The 17,711-nt window shown below is 41.8% G+C and overlaps 1 protein-coding gene across 2 annotated transcripts in view; it reads left to right on the forward strand.

Annotated features, from left to right (window-relative positions):
* The first annotated feature begins 314 nt into the window (after positions 1-314).
* Positions 315-17,711, forward strand: part of BAG4 (BAG cochaperone 4) — a 35,543-nt gene continuing 18,146 nt past the window's right edge. Inside the window, exons 1-2 of one of the 2 annotated variants that reach the window (XM_066380346.1) lie at positions 315-614; positions 10,539-10,646. In XM_066380346.1, coding sequence (XP_066236443.1) covers positions 345-614; positions 10,539-10,646 — 378 coding nt within the window. In that variant the 5' untranslated portion in view covers positions 315-344. The remainder of the gene's footprint in view (positions 615-10,538; positions 10,647-17,711) is intronic. The other variant, XM_066380345.1, reaches the window with a different exon arrangement.

The following is a 17,711-nucleotide window of genomic DNA, read 5'->3' on the forward strand; positions in this document are numbered from 1 at the left end:
CTCCGTTCTCAGGAAGAGGCGGGACCCTCCTGCGGTCCTGGGACTTTTTTCCCCATCCCTGAAGAGAGGGGAGGAGGAATCTAGGTTGCCTAGGTAGTGGGAAAATGTATTCTCTTTTTTATGGAAAACGGTGCTACCACTAATTCTCTTCCTCCCTCGACCCCAGAGTCAGGAGCATCCATCCCTCAACTCTCGGGACTCGCAGGTGAAGGGGCGGAACTTGGCTTGTGATTGGTTATTGTCGGCCCGACCCCCTTCACTGTTGTCCATTCCCTCTCGCTGGCTGGCGCCTGCGCATTAGGCCGGTCGTGGGGGGCGGGAAGCACTTCGGGGCAGTGGAGCCCATGTCGGCCTTAAGGCGTTCGGGCTACGGCCCCAGTGACGGTCCTTCGTATGGTCGCTACTACGGGCCTGGGGGTGGAGATGTGCCCGTGCACCCACCTCCACCCTTATATCCTCCTCGCCCGGAACCTCCCCAGCCTCCCATTTCCTGGCGGGCGCGCGGGGGTGGCCCGGTTGAGACCACCTGGCCGGGAGAAGGTGGAGGAGGCGATGGCTACTATTCCTCTGGAGGTACCTGGGCCGAGACAGGTAGAGCTGGAGGAAGCCACCAGGTAATCTTTGCGCCGTCTGTCCCAGGGGGTTTCGATAGGGGGTTCTTTGAGGTTGAGGGCCATTCAGATTGATATGCCTCCAGAGTTCCTAGTGGATCGGGTTTCATATTTGTTTACCTTTTGGGGGAGGTTGTACAGATAAGAGATGGGATCGTGGGTGGGTGGGGTATGCTTGTTTTCTTTTGCTCCTCCTTTTCTGCTTCGACCATAATAAATGTCTATTACTATTCAAAAAGGAAAAGAGATCCTGGGCTGACTTGCTAAGCTAAGTAGAGGCTGCGGAATCTGTCGCTTGGGAACGATGTTGGGTTGAAGTGACCCAGCTCTGTTTTTTGGGCTCCAACAATTTATCCTGCGTGGTTCGTCAGGCGGCCCTCGGGGAGAAGGGAGGTGGCTGCAGCCCCCGCCGTCACTCAGCAACCCCTCCCGCGCGGGGGAACGTGAAGGAAGGGTCAGGGGCAGGATCTAGGTATTTCGCCTTTTGCCCCTAATGCTTTGCCCAGGACTGAATAATCAGTGTAGGAAAGCACTTTTGTGTGGGTTGTTTCATTTAATCTTTATGGCGACTGAAACAGGAAATGTCAGTACAATGTCCCTATTTTACGATTAAATAACCGTTGGCTCGGAGAGATTCACTCATTTGGTCAGGATACTCGGCCCTATAACATTTTATGTCCTGTATTCTTTCTAGTATCTACAGTATTTATGTTGTGTTAATGCAGTATTTTCATAGAGAATTATCGTAATACGGTGTGGAGCACATCTCTTCTTTCGTTCAAGAATTATAACAGCCTCACGTTGTTTGAGAATGTAATAGTGAAATTCCCATACATTGCTGGTGGGGATGTAAAATGGTTCGTTGCTTTGGAAAATAGTTTGGCAGTTCCTCAAAATGTTAAGCGTCGAGTTAGCATATTACTCAGCAAGTCTGCACTTGATATATACGCAAGAGGACTGAAAACATATGTCCACATAAAAACTTATACATGCATATTCATAGCAGCATTATTCATAATAGCCAAAAAGTGGAAATAATCCACATGTTCATCAACTGATGGAAAGATAAGATATGGTATATTCATACAATGGAATTATTTAGCTATAGAAAAGAAAGAGGTACTGATACATACATTCTGCAATGTGGATGAACCTTGAAAACATCATGGTACATGGACAAAGCCAGTCAGAAAGACTGTATTGTTATCATTTCATTTATGTGAAATGTCCAGAATAGTCAAATTTGTAGAGCCAGAAAGATTAATGGTTACCAGGGGTTGGGGGACTGGGGACATTGGGGCTGATAGATAAAAGGTATGGTATGGAGTTTCTTTTAAAATTTTTATTTATTCAGTTTTAGAGAGGGGAGAGAGAGAGAGACAGGGGAGGGGGTAAGCAGGAAGCATCAACTATTATATGTGCCTTGTCCAGGCAAGCCTGGGGTTTCGAATTGGTGACCTCAGCGTTCCAGGTTGACGCTTTATCTATGTACTGTGCCACCACAGGTCAGGCCTTGGGGTGATGAAAAAATTTTGGAATTAGATAGTGATGATGATTGCACAACTTTGGATATACTAAAAACCAATGAATTGTATACTTTTTTAAAGGGTGGGTTTAATGGTATGTTAGTTATATCTTTAAAAAATTGTAAGGAAAAAACGTGGTAGTGAGAGGTTAATTGTGAAGAAGGGTCTGTATTTTCTCTCTCTAAATCTAGAATAAGTAGCCTGTGGGACTTGAATCCCATGGTAGAGTGATGAAATGCTTTGCCTATAAGTAGTTGAACTAGACCAAAGATCAATTGAAGGGAAAGAGGAGAGGACCGTTAAACTGATGACTTCTACTTGAGCTTGCTGTGTTATCAAAACAAAAGTGTGTTAGATGCTCAATAAATGTTTATCAATTGAATAGACTTTAAAAAACCAAAATGGTCCCTGGTCAGTTGGCTCAGTGGTAGAGCATCAGCCTGGCGTGTGGAAGTCCCAGGTTCAATTCCTGGACAGGGCACACAGGAGAAGCGACCATCTGCTTCTCCACCCTTCCCTCTCTCCCTTCTCTCTATCTCTCTCTTTCCCTCCTGCAGCCATGGCTCCATTGGAGTGAGTTGGCTTGGGTGCTGAGGATGGCTCCATGGCCTCACCTCTGGCGCTGAAATATCTTGGGTTGCAACCAAGCAAAGGCTCAGATGGGCAGAGCATCACCCCCTAGTGGGCTTGCCAGGTGGATCCTGGTTGAGCATATGTGGGAGTCAGTCTCTCTGTCTCCCACTTCTCACTTAAGAAAAATACAAAAACAAACAAAACCCCCAAAATGTGTGTTTTCAGAGTAAGGTTAGAGAAGTTAATATTTTAGTACTGTGTGAACGTAGGGTGGGTGATGGTTCTGGATGGAGTAGTTGTAGGAAAAGTTGGAATGTATATAGGGCTTTTGTAAATCATTTCAGGAGTTTATCTTTCTGGTTGATGTTTCTGAAACTTGAGAAGTATAGGATTATGATTTATGCAGCCATAGAAAATTAATGCAAAAGATATACATGTTGTCATGGATGTTGCAAATGTTGTTTTCAAATTCATTATTCATCTTTATTGTGGTTTTGACATGTAAGTTTTACATTTTTCTATAATCAAATATGTTAAACAAACAAATGATGTAAGAGCCTTTTAAAACCTTAACTATTCAAAAAGTTTGACCCTTGGACCAGAGGCTTCAGTGTTGCTTGGAGGTTGCTGGAAATACGGAATCTCCTGCCCTTGACTTACAGCACAGTTTGATAAGGTGCACAGGTGATTGGTACACGCATTCATGTTCAGAGAAACACTGCTCTGTAGAATTGAATATAGTGAGATGATACTGCACTGAACTACTGCAGACTTGACTCTCTTTACATATTTAAATATGGCAGGGGAAAAAACAGAAGTCTACCTCTTCCTTAGCAATACTCGGCAGCACTGCAGTTTGCTCCCTGAACTAGCAGTATGTGTATTACCTAGGAGCTTATTGGAAATACTGTATCTCAGGCCCTGCCCCAGACCCACTGAATCAGAATGTGCATTTTACGAAGATCCCTAGCTGATTTACGTGTTCTCCCAGAACAAGTCATCGAGAGAGTGCAGGCTGAGATGGAAGTGGGAAGGCGCAGGTGAGATTATAACCTAATCTTGGGAGTGATTTACTGTCATATTGGTCATAGAGACCAACCCTGGTACAGTGTTGGAGGCAAGTTCATAAGGGTGTGTATAAAGCAAGCAGGATCAGAGGGGAGCCATCTTGGAGGATTACAGTGGTAAGGAATGGGGAGGCAGAGAGCGCCGTTAGGCTCCCGTAGTAGTTAGAAGAGAGGTAAAGGGCATGCATGTGAATAGTGTCTGAATGTCATCAGGTTTCTTTCAACATTTTATTGTAAAAATTTTCAAATGTACAAGAAAGTTGAAAGAATACCCATATATCCACCACCAAGATTCTGTAATTAGTACTTATTATATTTGCTTTATCATATCTATCTTATATTTTGGATGCATTTCAAAACAAATTGCATAGATTTGAGAGACATTTTCAAAGGTATGTATCAGTTGTGAGGATGAAGAGGAAAGAAGGTGATTGTGAAGTTTTAGTATTTTTGGGTTTTTTTTTAGTGTTTATTTTATTGACTTTAGAGAAAGAAAAGGAAAGAGCAGGAGAGGGACAAGAACATCTGTTTCTGTATGTGCCCTGACCTGGGGTCGAACCAGTAATCTCTGCTTTGGGACGATGCTCTAGCCAACCGAGCTATCTGGTCAGAACTGAGGTTTTAATATTCCATAGGAGTAGAGGTTTCATAGGAATAAAAAAGAAGAGGAACAGGTTTTTATAGGAAGCTATGGTTTAGTTCAATACTAAAAGAACTAGTGAGTGGTTAATAGAGGAGCTTTAAAAAATACGAGCTACAATGACTTGACAAGGGTATGGAATACTGCGCTATTCCATTTCTGCCGAAAGCCAGTTAGTCATGGCGGTTAGTCATGTGCCAAGCTATGGATGCAATGTATGCAGTCGATTAAAGAGAAGTTTTGATTTTCTGTTTTTGTTTTGTTTTTTTGATATCGGATTTTAGAGTCTTTGTGGCACCCACTGTTTGCTGTCTGTGGCACTTAGGTGGGAGATGGGGGCTGGAGATAGTGATTTGAAAGTCATCAAATATAAGCATAACAAAATTACCAAACTGGGTGATGTTGCCAGGGGAGATCTTTGCGAGTCTAGAATAGGTGACAGCAAAAGATGATCCAAAAGAAGACAGTGAAAAAGAATACTCAGAACGGCAGTAAGAAAACCAGGAAAGTCGTGCAATGCAAACCAGCAGGGATACTTACGTTGCAGGGAACTGATAGGAGAATTGAGAAAGAAGCTGCCGGATCTGGCAGTAAAAAGATATTGTTGATTTTCATGGTGGGAGTTCAAAATAGTATGAAAGTAATGAGAGGGAGGTTTGGATGAATTGTATAGACTGTACTTCTGAAGTTTGTTAGTAAATGAGAACTAGGTCACTTGACTGGGAAGCAGGATTGAGGAGAGAATTTTTAGGATGAGGTGGCTTGAGTGTGTTTGGAAGCAGAGGACAGTAATCTAGTAGATTGGGGGAAAAGATGCAAACAAAGGAAGGAATAGGGTTTAAGTAGAGGGGGATTAAGAAGTGAGGAAGAGTTGAGAAACCTTCCTGAGCTACAGGGGGATAGAGTAAGTTTGGAGTTGGAGGAAGGGACATTGAGGAATTTACAGCTTTTGGTGTCCTTTCTTGGTAAAGTAGGAGCTCAGTCTGAGAATAAAGAAAGTGCGATGGGGTATGCTGGGAACTTGATATGGTAAACGTTTGAATGAGGGTCTAGGAGAAGGGAAAATTGTAGAGAAGCCTAGGAGACATCTACATGTGATAGAAAAATTTTTTAAATTGTGATAATGGTTATTACAGGAGCATGAAGTGTTTTTAGTGGTTTTGGAATATGTAGCTGTACAAAATGTTTATTTATTAACTTATTTAATAAGAGTTGGGGAGATACTGAGATACAGATTCCTGCATGTGCCCAGGCTGGGCTCTGCCCGGCAACTTGTCTGGGGCTGATGCTTTGCCCATCTGGAGCTGCTTCCAATTGAGCTATTTTTAGCGCCTGAGGCAGAGGTTTGATGCAGCCATCCTCAGAGCCCGGATGATTTGCTCGAATCAATGGAACCATGGCTGCGTGAGGCAGAGAAAGGAAGGAGGAAGGGAAGTGGAGAGAAGCAGATTCTCACCTCTCCCGTGTGCCCTGACCAGGAATTGAACCTAGGACTTCCACATGCCCGGTCATTGCTCTACCATTGAGCCAATCAGCCAAGGCCTAAAAATAATTTATAATGTACTTTTCTAATAATTTTTTGAAATTTTTTATGAAAAATATAAACAAATTTGTAAATGGAACTTAGGTAGTAGCAGCACTACTCAGATTCCTCTGTTAGATTTGTTGGAGGTGGGGTTATTTTTTGGGAGCATGTTAGTAAGTCACTGAATTTAACCATAAATCTACTTTTTTCTTTTTTTAATTTTTTTTTTTGTGTGTGTGGTAGAGACCGAGTTAGAGAGAGGGACAGATAGGGACAGACAGACAGGAAGGGAGAGAGATGAGAAGCATCAGTTCTTTGTTGCGGTTCCTTAGTTGCTCACTGATTGATTTCTCATATGTGCTTTGATCTGGGGGCTACAGCAGACCGAGTGACCCCTTGCTCGAGCCAGTGACATTGGGCTCAAGCTGGTGAGCCTTGCTTGCTCAAACCAGATGAACCTGTGCTCAAGCTGGCGACCTCAAGGTCTCGAACCTAGGTCCTCCATGTCCAGTCCGATGCTCTATCCACTGTGCCACCGCCTGGTCAGGCTCTTTTTTTAATTTTTAAAACAATTTATTGATTTTAGAGAGACAAAGGGGAAGGGGGAGAGAGAGAGGGAGGTAGGAGGGAGTGAGAGAGGGAAGCTTTCATTTGTTGTTCCACTTAGTTGTGCATTCATTGGTTACTTCCCTTATGTGCCCTGACCAGGGATTGAACCCGCAATCTTGGCAGTTAGGGATGATGCTCTAATTGAGCTAAATGGCCTGAGCTAAGTCTTCTTTTTACAAAACTAGTTAGTTCTAAAATTAATATAAAAGAAGTTGACTCCAGTCTCATCTGAGATTTAGATATTTTTTTCCTCAAAAGAAAAGTAAATAAATTTATTATATATTTGCATAATTTTAATCTAATTTCCTTTGTCACAACTTTCATATTCTTATCACTTATGAAAAAAGGCTTATGAAAACCTTTTTTAAAAAAGTGATCCTTAAAGGTCCTTAAAATTTCTTTTTAAATGTTTATTGATTTTAGAGGAAGGGAGTGAAAGAGAGAGACAGGAACACCTGTTCCTATATGTACCCTGACCAGGGATCAAACCCACAACCTCTGTGCTTGTGGACTATGCTCTAAGTCTAACCAACCGAGATACCCTGCCAGGGCACAGTAGGTTGAGCATGTGCCCTGATGCTGATGCCCTGGTTTGAAAGCCTGAGGTTGCTGGCTAGAATGCAGGATAACCAGCTTGAGCACAGGATCATTGATATGATCTTAATGTGCTGGCTTGAGCCCAAGGTCACTGGCTTGAGCAAGGGGTCACTGGCTCGGCTTGAGCCCCCACCCTTAAGGTACATATGAGAAGCAATCAATGAACAACTAAAAAGTGACACAACTACAGATTGATGCTTCTCATTTCTCCCTTCCTGTCTTTCTCTCTCAAAACAACCCCCCCCAAAACTGAACAATAAAATAGAAATAACCCAATTTGAAGATGGCCAAGACATCTGAAGACAGTTCTCTAAAGATTGTATACAAATGGCCAATGAGCACAGGAAAAAATGCTCGACATCATTAGTCATTAGGGAACTGCAAATCAAAACCATAATGAAAAAAAAAAAAAACCATAATGAGATACCAGTTCACACCCAATAGAATGGTTATAAAAACAAAACCAGAGAAAAAGCAAGTATTGGTGAGGATGTGGAGAAATTGGGACCCTTATACCTTGGTGATAGGAATGTAAAACTGTGCAGCTGCTTTGGAAAACAGTTTTCCAGTTCCTCAAATTGTTCAACAGAGGTACCATATGACCCCGCAATTCCACTTCTAGGTATATACTCAAAAGAACTGAAAGCATTGTCCACATAAAAAATTATTAGTGAATATTTATAGCAGTATTATCCAAAAAGTGGTGACAATCCATATGCCCATCAATTGACGAATAGATAAGGAAAATGTGGTATTTGAATACAATGGAATACTATTTGGCCACAAGAAGGAATGAAGTACTAATATATGGTACAACATAGCTGAACCTCAAAAACATTATGTTAATCCTGACCAGGCGGTGACACAGTGGATAGAGTGTAGACCTGGGACTCTGAGGACCCAGGTTTGAAAGCCTGAGATTGCCGGCTTGAGCGTGGGGTTGCTGGCTTGAGCATGGGATTGTAAACATGACCCCATGATCATTGGCTTGAGCCCAAAGGTCCCTGGCTTGAGAAAGGGGTCACTGGCTTGGCTGGAGCCCCCAGTCAAGATACATTTGAGAAAGCAATCAATGAATAACTAAGGTGCCACAATGAAGAATTGATGCTTTTCATCTCTCTCCCTTCCTGTCTTTCTGTCTCTGTCTGTCTGTCTGTCTGTCTTGCTAAAAACAAACAGACAGGCCTGACCTGTGGTGGCGCAGTGGATAAAGCGTCGACCTGGAAATGCTGAGGTCGCCGGTTCAAAACCCTGGGTTTGCCTGGTCAAGGCACATATGGAAGTTGATGCTTCCTGCTCCTCCCCTCATTTCTCTCTCTCCTTTCTAAAATGAATAATTAAAAAGTATTAAAAGAAAAAAAAAACAGACAGTGTTAAGTGAAAGAAGCCAGTCACATGGTATCACATGTTCTATGGTTCTGTTTATATGAAATATCCAGAATAGGTAATACAAAGAAATAGAAAGGGAGATAAGGGGGGATAACTAAAGGGTACAGTATTTTCTTTTGAGGTGTTGAAAATGTTCTAAAATTGATTGTGGTGATGATTGCACATATTTGGAATGTACTAAAAAGCACAGAATTGTACGATTTATTTATTTTTTTAATTTTTTTATTATTTATTTATTTATTTTTTGCAGAGACAGTGAGTCAGAGAGAGGGCTAGACAGGGACAGAAAGACAGGAACAGAGAGAGATGAGAAGCATCAATCATTAGTTTTTTGTTGCGCGTTGCAACACCTTAGTTGTTCATTGATTGCTTTCTCATATGTGCCTTGACCTCCGGCCTTCAACAGACTGAGTAACCCCTTGCTGGAACCAGTGACCTTGGGTTCAAGCTGGTGGGCTTTTTGCTCAAACCAGATGAGCCCGCGCTCAAGCTGGCAAGCTCGGGGTCTCGAACCTGGGTCCTCTGCATCCCAGTCCGACGCTCTATCCACTGCGCCACTGCCTAGTCAGGCCAGAATTGTACGATTTAAATGGGTGAATTGTGTGGTCGTGAACTCTATCCCACTAAAGCTATTAATAAAAATAATAATACCAACATTATGACTTAAAATTACCTATATTTTCCCACGTATAAGATGCTCCCATGTATAAGACGCACCTTAATTTTGGGGCTCAAAATTTGAAAAAGAATGTATTACATAAAGTTATTGAACTCAAGTTTTATTCATCAGAAAATTCATACAACTCCTCATCACTGTCAAAACTCTCATCCATTAGCTTGTCCTCATCTGTGTCTGAGGATGAATCACTGTCTTCATATATTGCCTCGTCCTCAGTTCCATCTATGGCATTTGAAATGCCACAACCACTGTATAAGACACCCAGTTTTTAGACCCCAAATTTTTTGGAAAAGGGTGCGTCTTATACATGGGGAAATATGGTAATTGGATTTCTTTGCAGTTCAGTTTGTCCTTGGAATATATTGCACTGAGGATGTATATTCAGTATAATGTACATTAAAAGTCATTTTAAATAGGTGCTTGTTTTTTCTTTTCCTTTGCAGTTTGTTTTTTTCCTTTGTAGTTATGTTACCAACTGATATTTAGTTATTGTACTTATTGACTTTTCTTGTAGTAAAAAACAGCTACAAGAGTGTAAACGTTTATTTCTTGCTATGTTCTGAGTCTGCTGCCTTGGCTTTTCTCCAGGCTTCTGGTTGGGGTTGCTTGTGGGTTTTTTTTTGTTTGTTTTTTTTTTTTTTTTTTTTTTTTGGAGAGACAGGCAGACAGGACAAACAAACAGGAAGGGAGAGAGATAGGAAGCATCAACTCGTGGTTGCTGCACTCTAGTTGTTGATGGATGGCTTCTTATATGTGCCTTGATTGGGGGGCTCCAGCTGAGCCAGTGACCTTTTTGCTTAAGCAAGTGATCTTGGGCTTCAAGTCAGCAACCTTTGGGCTCAGGCCAGCGACCTTGGGGTCATGTCTACAATCCCATGCTCAAGCCACCAACCCCGCACTCAAGCTGGCGAGTCCATGCTCAAGTTGGTGACCTCGAGGTTTCAAACCTGGGTCCTCAGTGTCCCAGGTCAGCACTCTAGCCACTGTGCTGTACTGATTAAATTTAGTAGTGATGGGAGTAGTGACTGGAGAGAAAGGAATCTAATGTCTCTGATCTTGCTAATCATCTTGACATAGTAGAATTCCTTTACATATCATTTGGTTTGGTAGCATAAGAACAGATTTTACCTAGACAGTCAATATTGCTTTGTTATGTGATTTGTCATAAATCTGTATCAATTTGATAACGAGTGATTTTATCAATAGAACTGGGGTTCTATTGCTTTTTTTAAATTTTTTGAAACTTATGCCTGCCTCTATCAACTTTCCAGAGTGATGTAAGAATGTTAGTAAAATTGAATCTATTTCCCCCTGTTTTTTAGGAGCAGCCACCATATCCTAGCTACAGTTCTAACTCCTGGGATTCTCCTGCTCGGCCTAGGGCTCCTTACCCAAGTGCACATACTGTAAGACCAGAAATGCAAGGGCAGGTATGCTCTAAAATCGATAGACTTTCTGAGTTTTTTCTTAATAAACTGGTTTATTTTCAAGACCTGTGAAGATTTTATAGTAATGGTGTGTGGGGTTTTGTTGTTCTGTTAGCATGTGCATGAGAGACAGACAGTAAGGGAGATGAGAAGAATCAACTTGTAGTTGCAGCACTTTAGTTGTTCACTGTCTGCTTTTGTGTGTGTATGTGTGACAGACAGAGGGACAGACAGACAGGAAGGGAGAGAGATGAGAAGCATCAATTCTTCGTTGCGGCACCTTAGTTCATTGATTGCTTTTTCATATGTGCCTTGACCAGGGGGCTACAGGAGAGTGAGTGACCCCTTGCTCATGTCAGCGACCTTTGGGGCTCACTCCAGCAACCATGGGATCACGTTGATGATCTCGTGCTCAGGCTGGGTGAGCCTGCACTCGAGCTGGCGACCTTGGTGTTTTGAGCCTGGTTTGCAGCATCCCAGGTTGGTGCTCTGTCCGCTGCGCCACCAGCAGTTAGGCGATGTATGGGTTTTTGTTATTTAATGGATTGTATCTTAATCATCTTGATATTTTTAGCTCAGAGATAAAGAAATATGTAGGTAAATATTACCTATTACAATGATAGGTTGAGGCATACTAGTTTATTTATCAGAAGCAAAAATAAAATGTACTTATTTTTAAAAAATTGACCTCTTTTTGAAATATTATTGATATATACTATAACATTATATTAGTTTCAGGTATATAACAATGATTTGATATTTGTATATATTCCAAATGGTCATCAATATATACTAATGCCAGTTAACATTCCTCACCATATATAGTTACACCATATAAATTTTTTTTCCTTGTGATAAGACCTTTTAAAAGTTATTCTCTTAGCAACTTTCAAATGTACACTACAGTATTAGCCATGGTCACCATGTTGTACATTACATCTTCATAACTGATTTATTTCATAGCTGGAAGTTTGTCCCTTCTGACTGCCTTCATTTATTCCTGCTGCCCTCTCACCCCCAAAACCACCAGTCTGTTCTCTGTATCTTTGAGTTGGGTTGTTTTTGTTTAGATGCTACATATAATTGAGATAATGTGGCATTTGTCTTTCTCTGTCTGGTTTATTTCACTTAGCATAATTCCCTCAAGGTACAGCCATGTAGTTCCGACTGGCAGGATTTCCTTCTGTTTTTATGGCTGAGTAATAGTCTATAGTGTGTGTGTGTGTATACACACACACTGCATTTTCTTTCTCTGTTGATCCATTTATGGACATTTAGGTTGTTTCCATGTCTTGCTTTTGTAAATAATGTTTCAGTGAACATGAGGGTACAAATAGCTTTTTTTAGTGGGTCACATTCTGATCATTTAACTTAACAAGACACAGGAGATTAATTTTTGAAAAAAAATTTTTTTTTTTTACAGAGACAGAGTCAGAGAGAGGGATAGATAGGGACAGACAGGAACGGAGAGATGAGAAGCATCAATCATTAGTTTTTCGTTGCGTGTTGCGACACCTTAGTTGTTCATTGATTGCTTTCTCATATGTGCTTTGACTGCTGGCCTTCAGCAGACCGAGTAACCCCTTGCTCAAGCCAGCGACCTTGGGTCCAAGCTGGTGGGCTTTTGCTCAAACCAGATGAGCCCGCGCTCAAGCTGGTGACCTTGGGGTCTCGAACCTGGGTCCTTCGCATCCCAGTCTGATGCTCTATCCATTGTGCCATTGCGTGGTCAATTATTTATTGATTTTAGCAAAAGAAGAATGGAGAGAGAGAGACAAGAACATTGATCTGTTCCTGTGTGTGCCCTGACTGGGGATAGAATGGGGATAGAACCTGCATCCTCAGTGCTTCAGAGCAGTGCTCTAACCAACTGAGCCATCTGGCCAGGGCGATACCTTTTTGAGTTAGTTTTTGTATCTTTTGGGTATATTTTCATGTGTGGCATTGCTGGGTTATACAATATTTTTAATTAAAATTTTTTTATTTATTTTGAGAATACATTTATTAAAGCTGGGACAGTGAAACAAGGAAGAGCTTAGGATAGAAGCAGCAGCAGGAGAGAGCTGGGTGGGCTGCTCTGGCTCTCTGAGGAGTCAGAGAAAAGGGGCCTTGGAGACAGGTTCAGGGGGTTAGCCTGAGATGAGCTGCCGCTGTCCATTACTTCTCTGATTTCCAGTCTCCTGGGCTCCCTTAGATTTGGGAGATGCTTGCATATGAGGGAAGAAGAGGAAGAAGGGAAAGGTGTGGAGAGTGTCTCTATGTTTAATTTTTTGAGGAACCTCCCTACTGGTTTCAATAGTGGCTGCACCAGTTTATAATCCTATTAGTATTGCAAAAGTTCTCCACGTCCATGCCAACACTTGTTTTTTCTGGTGTTTTTTGATAATGGCCATTCTAACAGGAGTGGAGGTGATACCTCATTGTGGTTTTAATTTACATTTCCCTGATGATTAGTGATGCTAAGACTCTTCTGTATACCTGCTGGCCATCTATATATCTTCTTTGAAAAATATCTATTCAGATTTTCTGCCATTTTTTAACCTGATTGGTATTTTGTATTTGTTTTTTGATTTTTTTTTTGCTGTTGAGTTGTATGAGTTCTTTATATATTTTGGATATTAACTCTATCAGAAATAGAATTTGCAAACATTTTTTCACATAGGTTGCGTTTTCATTTTCTTGACAGTTTCCTTTGTTGTGCAAAAGCTTTTAATTTGATGTTGTTCCCATTTGTTTATTTTTGCTTTTGCTGTCTTATTGGCTTAGACAAATATTTAATTTTAACTATTTCAAGCATACTGAAAGAGTACAGAAAACATATGCAGTTTTTTACCCAGCATCTTCTTTGTAAGTTTTTTTAAAAATTATTTTTATTTATTTATTCATTTAAAAGAAGAGTGAGAGAGAGAAAGAGAGAGAGAGAAGGAAGCATCAACTCCCATATGTGCCTTGACCGGGCAAGCCCAGGGTTTTGAACCGGCGACCTCAGCGTTCCAGGTTGATTCTTGATCCACTGCGCCACCACAGGTCAGGCTTCTTTGTAAGTTTTTAAGCCACATTTGTTTTAGATTTTTAGAAAGAAGTAAAACAAATAAAATTGGAGCTCCTTACAACACTTCTTTCTATTTTCTGAAGTTATATTTATTATATTAAACATGTTTTTATGCTTTTACTACTTCTATATGCATTGATATAGTGTTATTTAACATGTTTTTAAACTTTTTTTTGAGACAGAGAGAGGGACAGATAGGGACAGATAGGACGGGAGAGAGATGAGAAGCATCAGTTTTTTGTTGTGGCACCTTGGTTATTCATTAATTGCTTTCTCATATGTGCTTTGACTAGGGGACTGCAGCAGACCAAGTGACCCCTTGCTCAAGCCAGCAACCTTGGACTCAAGCTGGTGAGCCTTGCTCAAACCAGATGAGCCCGCGCCCAAGCTGGCGAGCTCGGGGTCTTGAACCTGGGTCTTCTGTGTTCCGATCCAGTGCTCTATCCACTGCACCACTGCCTGGTCAGGCTGTTTTTAAACTTGATATGATTAGTTTTATACCAGCATTCTCCTGCACCTTGCTTTTTTTTTTTTTTATTCAACATTGTTTTTTACTTCTCTGTTGTATAACATGAGATAAGGATTTCTGTCGGGTGATTTGAAATTTTAATTATGCAGAGAACATTAGTTTACATGAATTCTGACTTGTGTGTCTTGTGTATCTAAAATTCAAATTCTTTTTTTTTTTTTTTTTTTGTATTTTTCTGAAGCTGGAAACGAGGAGAGACAGTCAGACAGACTCCCGCATGCGCCTGACCGGGATCCACCCGGCACGCCCACCAGGGGCGATGCTCTGCCCCTCCGGGGCGTCGCTCTGCCGTGACCAGAGCCACTCTAGCGCCTGGGGCAGAGGCCAAGGAGCCATCCCCAGCGCCCGGGCCATCTTTGCTCCAATGGAGCCTTGGCTGCGGGAGGGGAAGAGAGAGACAGAGAGGAAGGAGGGTGGGGGGGTGGGGGGTGGAGAAGCAAATGGGTGCTTCTCCTATGTGCCCTGGCCGGGAATCAAACCCGGGTCCCCTGCACGCCAGGCTGACGCTCTACCGCTGAGCCAACCGGCCAGGGCCAAATTCAAATTCTTTGAAAGATGCTTAGCTTGACGGGTGGTGGCACAGTGGATAAAGCATCGACCTCTATCTAGATACCATATATCTATATGCAAATAGTTTTTTAAAACATGGTTGTAGTGCCCTGGCTGGTTTTCTCAGTGGTAGAGCACTGGCCCGGTGTGTGGGTGTCCCAGGTTTGATTCCGGGTCAGGGCACACAGAGAAGCCATCTGCTTTTCCACCCCTCCCCCTCTTCTTTATTTCTTTCTCTTTCCCCTCCAGCAGTGATGGCTCAATCTGTTTGAGAGAATTGGCCTTGGACTCTGAGGATGTCTCTGTGGCCTCTGCTTCAGTTGTTACAATAATGCTCTGCAATGGAGCAATGGCCCCAGATAGGCAGAGCATTGCCCCCTAGTGTGCTTGCTGGCTTGATCCTGGTTGGGGTGCATGAGGAAGTCTGTCTCTCTGCTTCCCCTCCTCTCACTAAAAATAAAATAAATAATAATAAAGTGGCTGCATTTAAGCAGCTTTCAAAGAATGAATTTTATTTAGAATTTTTTTTCTTTTTAATGTACTGATTTTTACAAAGAGAGGAAGGGAGAGAGACAGAGAGAGAAACATTTGTTTCATGCCATCATTGGTTGAGTCTTGCATGTGCCCTGACTAGGGATTGAACCCACAATCTTGGCATGTTGGGACAATGCTCCAATCATCTAAGCTATCCGGCCAGGGCCTAAAGAATTTGAATTTTAGATCTGGGTCAAAATTCATGTAAACTAATATTCTGTGCAGAATTAAAATTTCAGATCACTCTAAATAATAATAATGCATTCCTGATGGATTTCAAATAGTTGGATACTATATTCAATTCTGTTCTAATTTATTAGTGATATGTAAGCTGAAATAATGGCAGTAAGTTTCTTTATGGACTGAATAATTAGTTCATTTTAACAAAGAAAAACATAGTTCCTTTTTTTTTCACATTAATTTGTTAATATATCAATCCATTAAGATTGAGTTTTGAGCCGGAAGAATTTATTAAAGTTAGAGCAAGGTTAGCCTTGGTGGGTTAGCTTAGTTGGTTAGAGCGTTGTCCCTAAACACCAAGGTTGGGGTTTTGATCTCCAGTCAGAGCACATACAGGAGGCAACCAGTGAATGTACAACTAAGTGGAACGTCAAGTGAGAGCTTTCCTCTCTCTCTCGCCTTTCCTCTCTGTGTTTCTCTGAAATCAATAATAAAAATAAAAACAAAGTTAGAGCAAGATTTGCTTATTTACCTAAGGAAAATATAAAAGCAATTGATTTTTAAAAAATAGTAATAAAACCCTGGCTGGATAGCTCAGTTGGTTAGAGCATCATCCTGAAGCACAGAGGTTGCCAGTTTGATCCCTGGTCAGGGCACGTACAGGAACAGACTGATGTTTCTCTTTCTCTGTCTCTCTCTCTCCCTTCCTCTCTCTCTAAAAATCAATCAACAGAACAAAAATCATAGTAAAGTACTATATACATGAACTTTAAGATCAGAGATAGTGGGATGCAAAATAAAGGGAAAAAATTGGTACCACTTATCTACACACTTCCATTTACTAAATGTATCATCATTCCTAAGACTGAAATTGAGAAGCAGGCATTGTTTTTTGTTTGGTTTTGCAAGAAAAAGAGAGGGGGTGGAGAGAGGCAGACAGGAAGGGAGAGGGATGAGAAGCTTCAACTTGTAGTTGTGCCACTTTAGTTGTTGATTGCTTCTCATACGTGCCTTGAAGGGGGGGCTCCAGCCGAGATAGTGACGTCTTGCTCAAGCCAGCAGCCTTGTGCCTGACCTGTGGTGGTGCAGTGGATAAGCATCGACCTGGAATGAAGAGGTTGCCGGTTCAAAACCTTCAGGCTTGCCTGGTGAAAGCACATACAAGAAGTAACTACTATACTATGAGTTGATGCAACCTGCTCCCCCCCCCCCCCTATTTCTTTCTCTCTCTCCTTTCTCTAAAAATCAGTAAATAAAATCTTTAGGGGAAAAAAAAGCCAGCCACTTTGGGCTTCAAGCCAGCAAATTTTGGGCTCAAGCCAGCAACCATGGAATCAGTTCAAGCCAGGGACCCTGCACTTTAGCCAGTGACCTCGGGGTTTCTAACCTGGGACCTCAGCATCCCAGGTCCACACTCTGTCCACTGCTCCACCACAGGCCTGGTAAGAAGCAGGCATTGTTATTGCTTAGTGCTACATGCTTGGTGTTTGGCTACACGCCATAAAATTCACCCTTTAAAAGTGTACAGTTCTGTTGTTGTTAGCACATTCACAAGGTTGTGCAACTGTACTCTCTGCTGAGTTCTGGGACATTGTCTTCACCTCGAATCGAAACTGTATACCTGTCAACCCGTTTCTCTTACCACTAAGCCCCTGGCAACCTGGAATCTTATTTTTTATCTCTGTGGATTTGTCTGTTCTGCACATTTCATATAAACAATCATTTAATACATGGTATCTTGTGACCGGTTTCACTTAGCTTAATGTTCTTCCATGTTGTGGCATGTATCACTACTTTATTTCTTTTCTATGGTCAAATAATATCCCATTCTGTGGTTATATTTATTTTATCTATCAGCTGATAGAAATTTGATTTCCCCCCCCACTTTTTGGCTATTCTGAATTATGCTGCTATAAATATTTGTGTACAAATTAAAAAAAATTTTTTTAAAGATTTTATTCATTTTTTAGAGGAGGGAGCAGGGGAGGAATGGGAAGCATCAACTCACAGTAATTGCTTTCTATATGGGCCTGCACCAGGCAAGCCTGGGGTTTTGAACCAGTGACCTTAGCATTCCTGGACAACTTTTTTTTTTTTTTTTTTTATAAGCTGGAAACAGGGAGAGACAGTCAGACAGACTCCCGCATGCGCCCGTTCGGGATTCACCCGGCACGCCCACCAGGGGCGATGCTCTGCCCACCAGGGGGCGATGCTCTGCCCCTGC

The sequence above is a fragment of the Saccopteryx leptura genome, chromosome 4, assembly GCF_036850995.1.
Source record: "Saccopteryx leptura isolate mSacLep1 chromosome 4, mSacLep1_pri_phased_curated, whole genome shotgun sequence".
Lineage (NCBI taxonomy): Eukaryota > Metazoa > Chordata > Mammalia > Chiroptera > Emballonuridae > Saccopteryx > Saccopteryx leptura.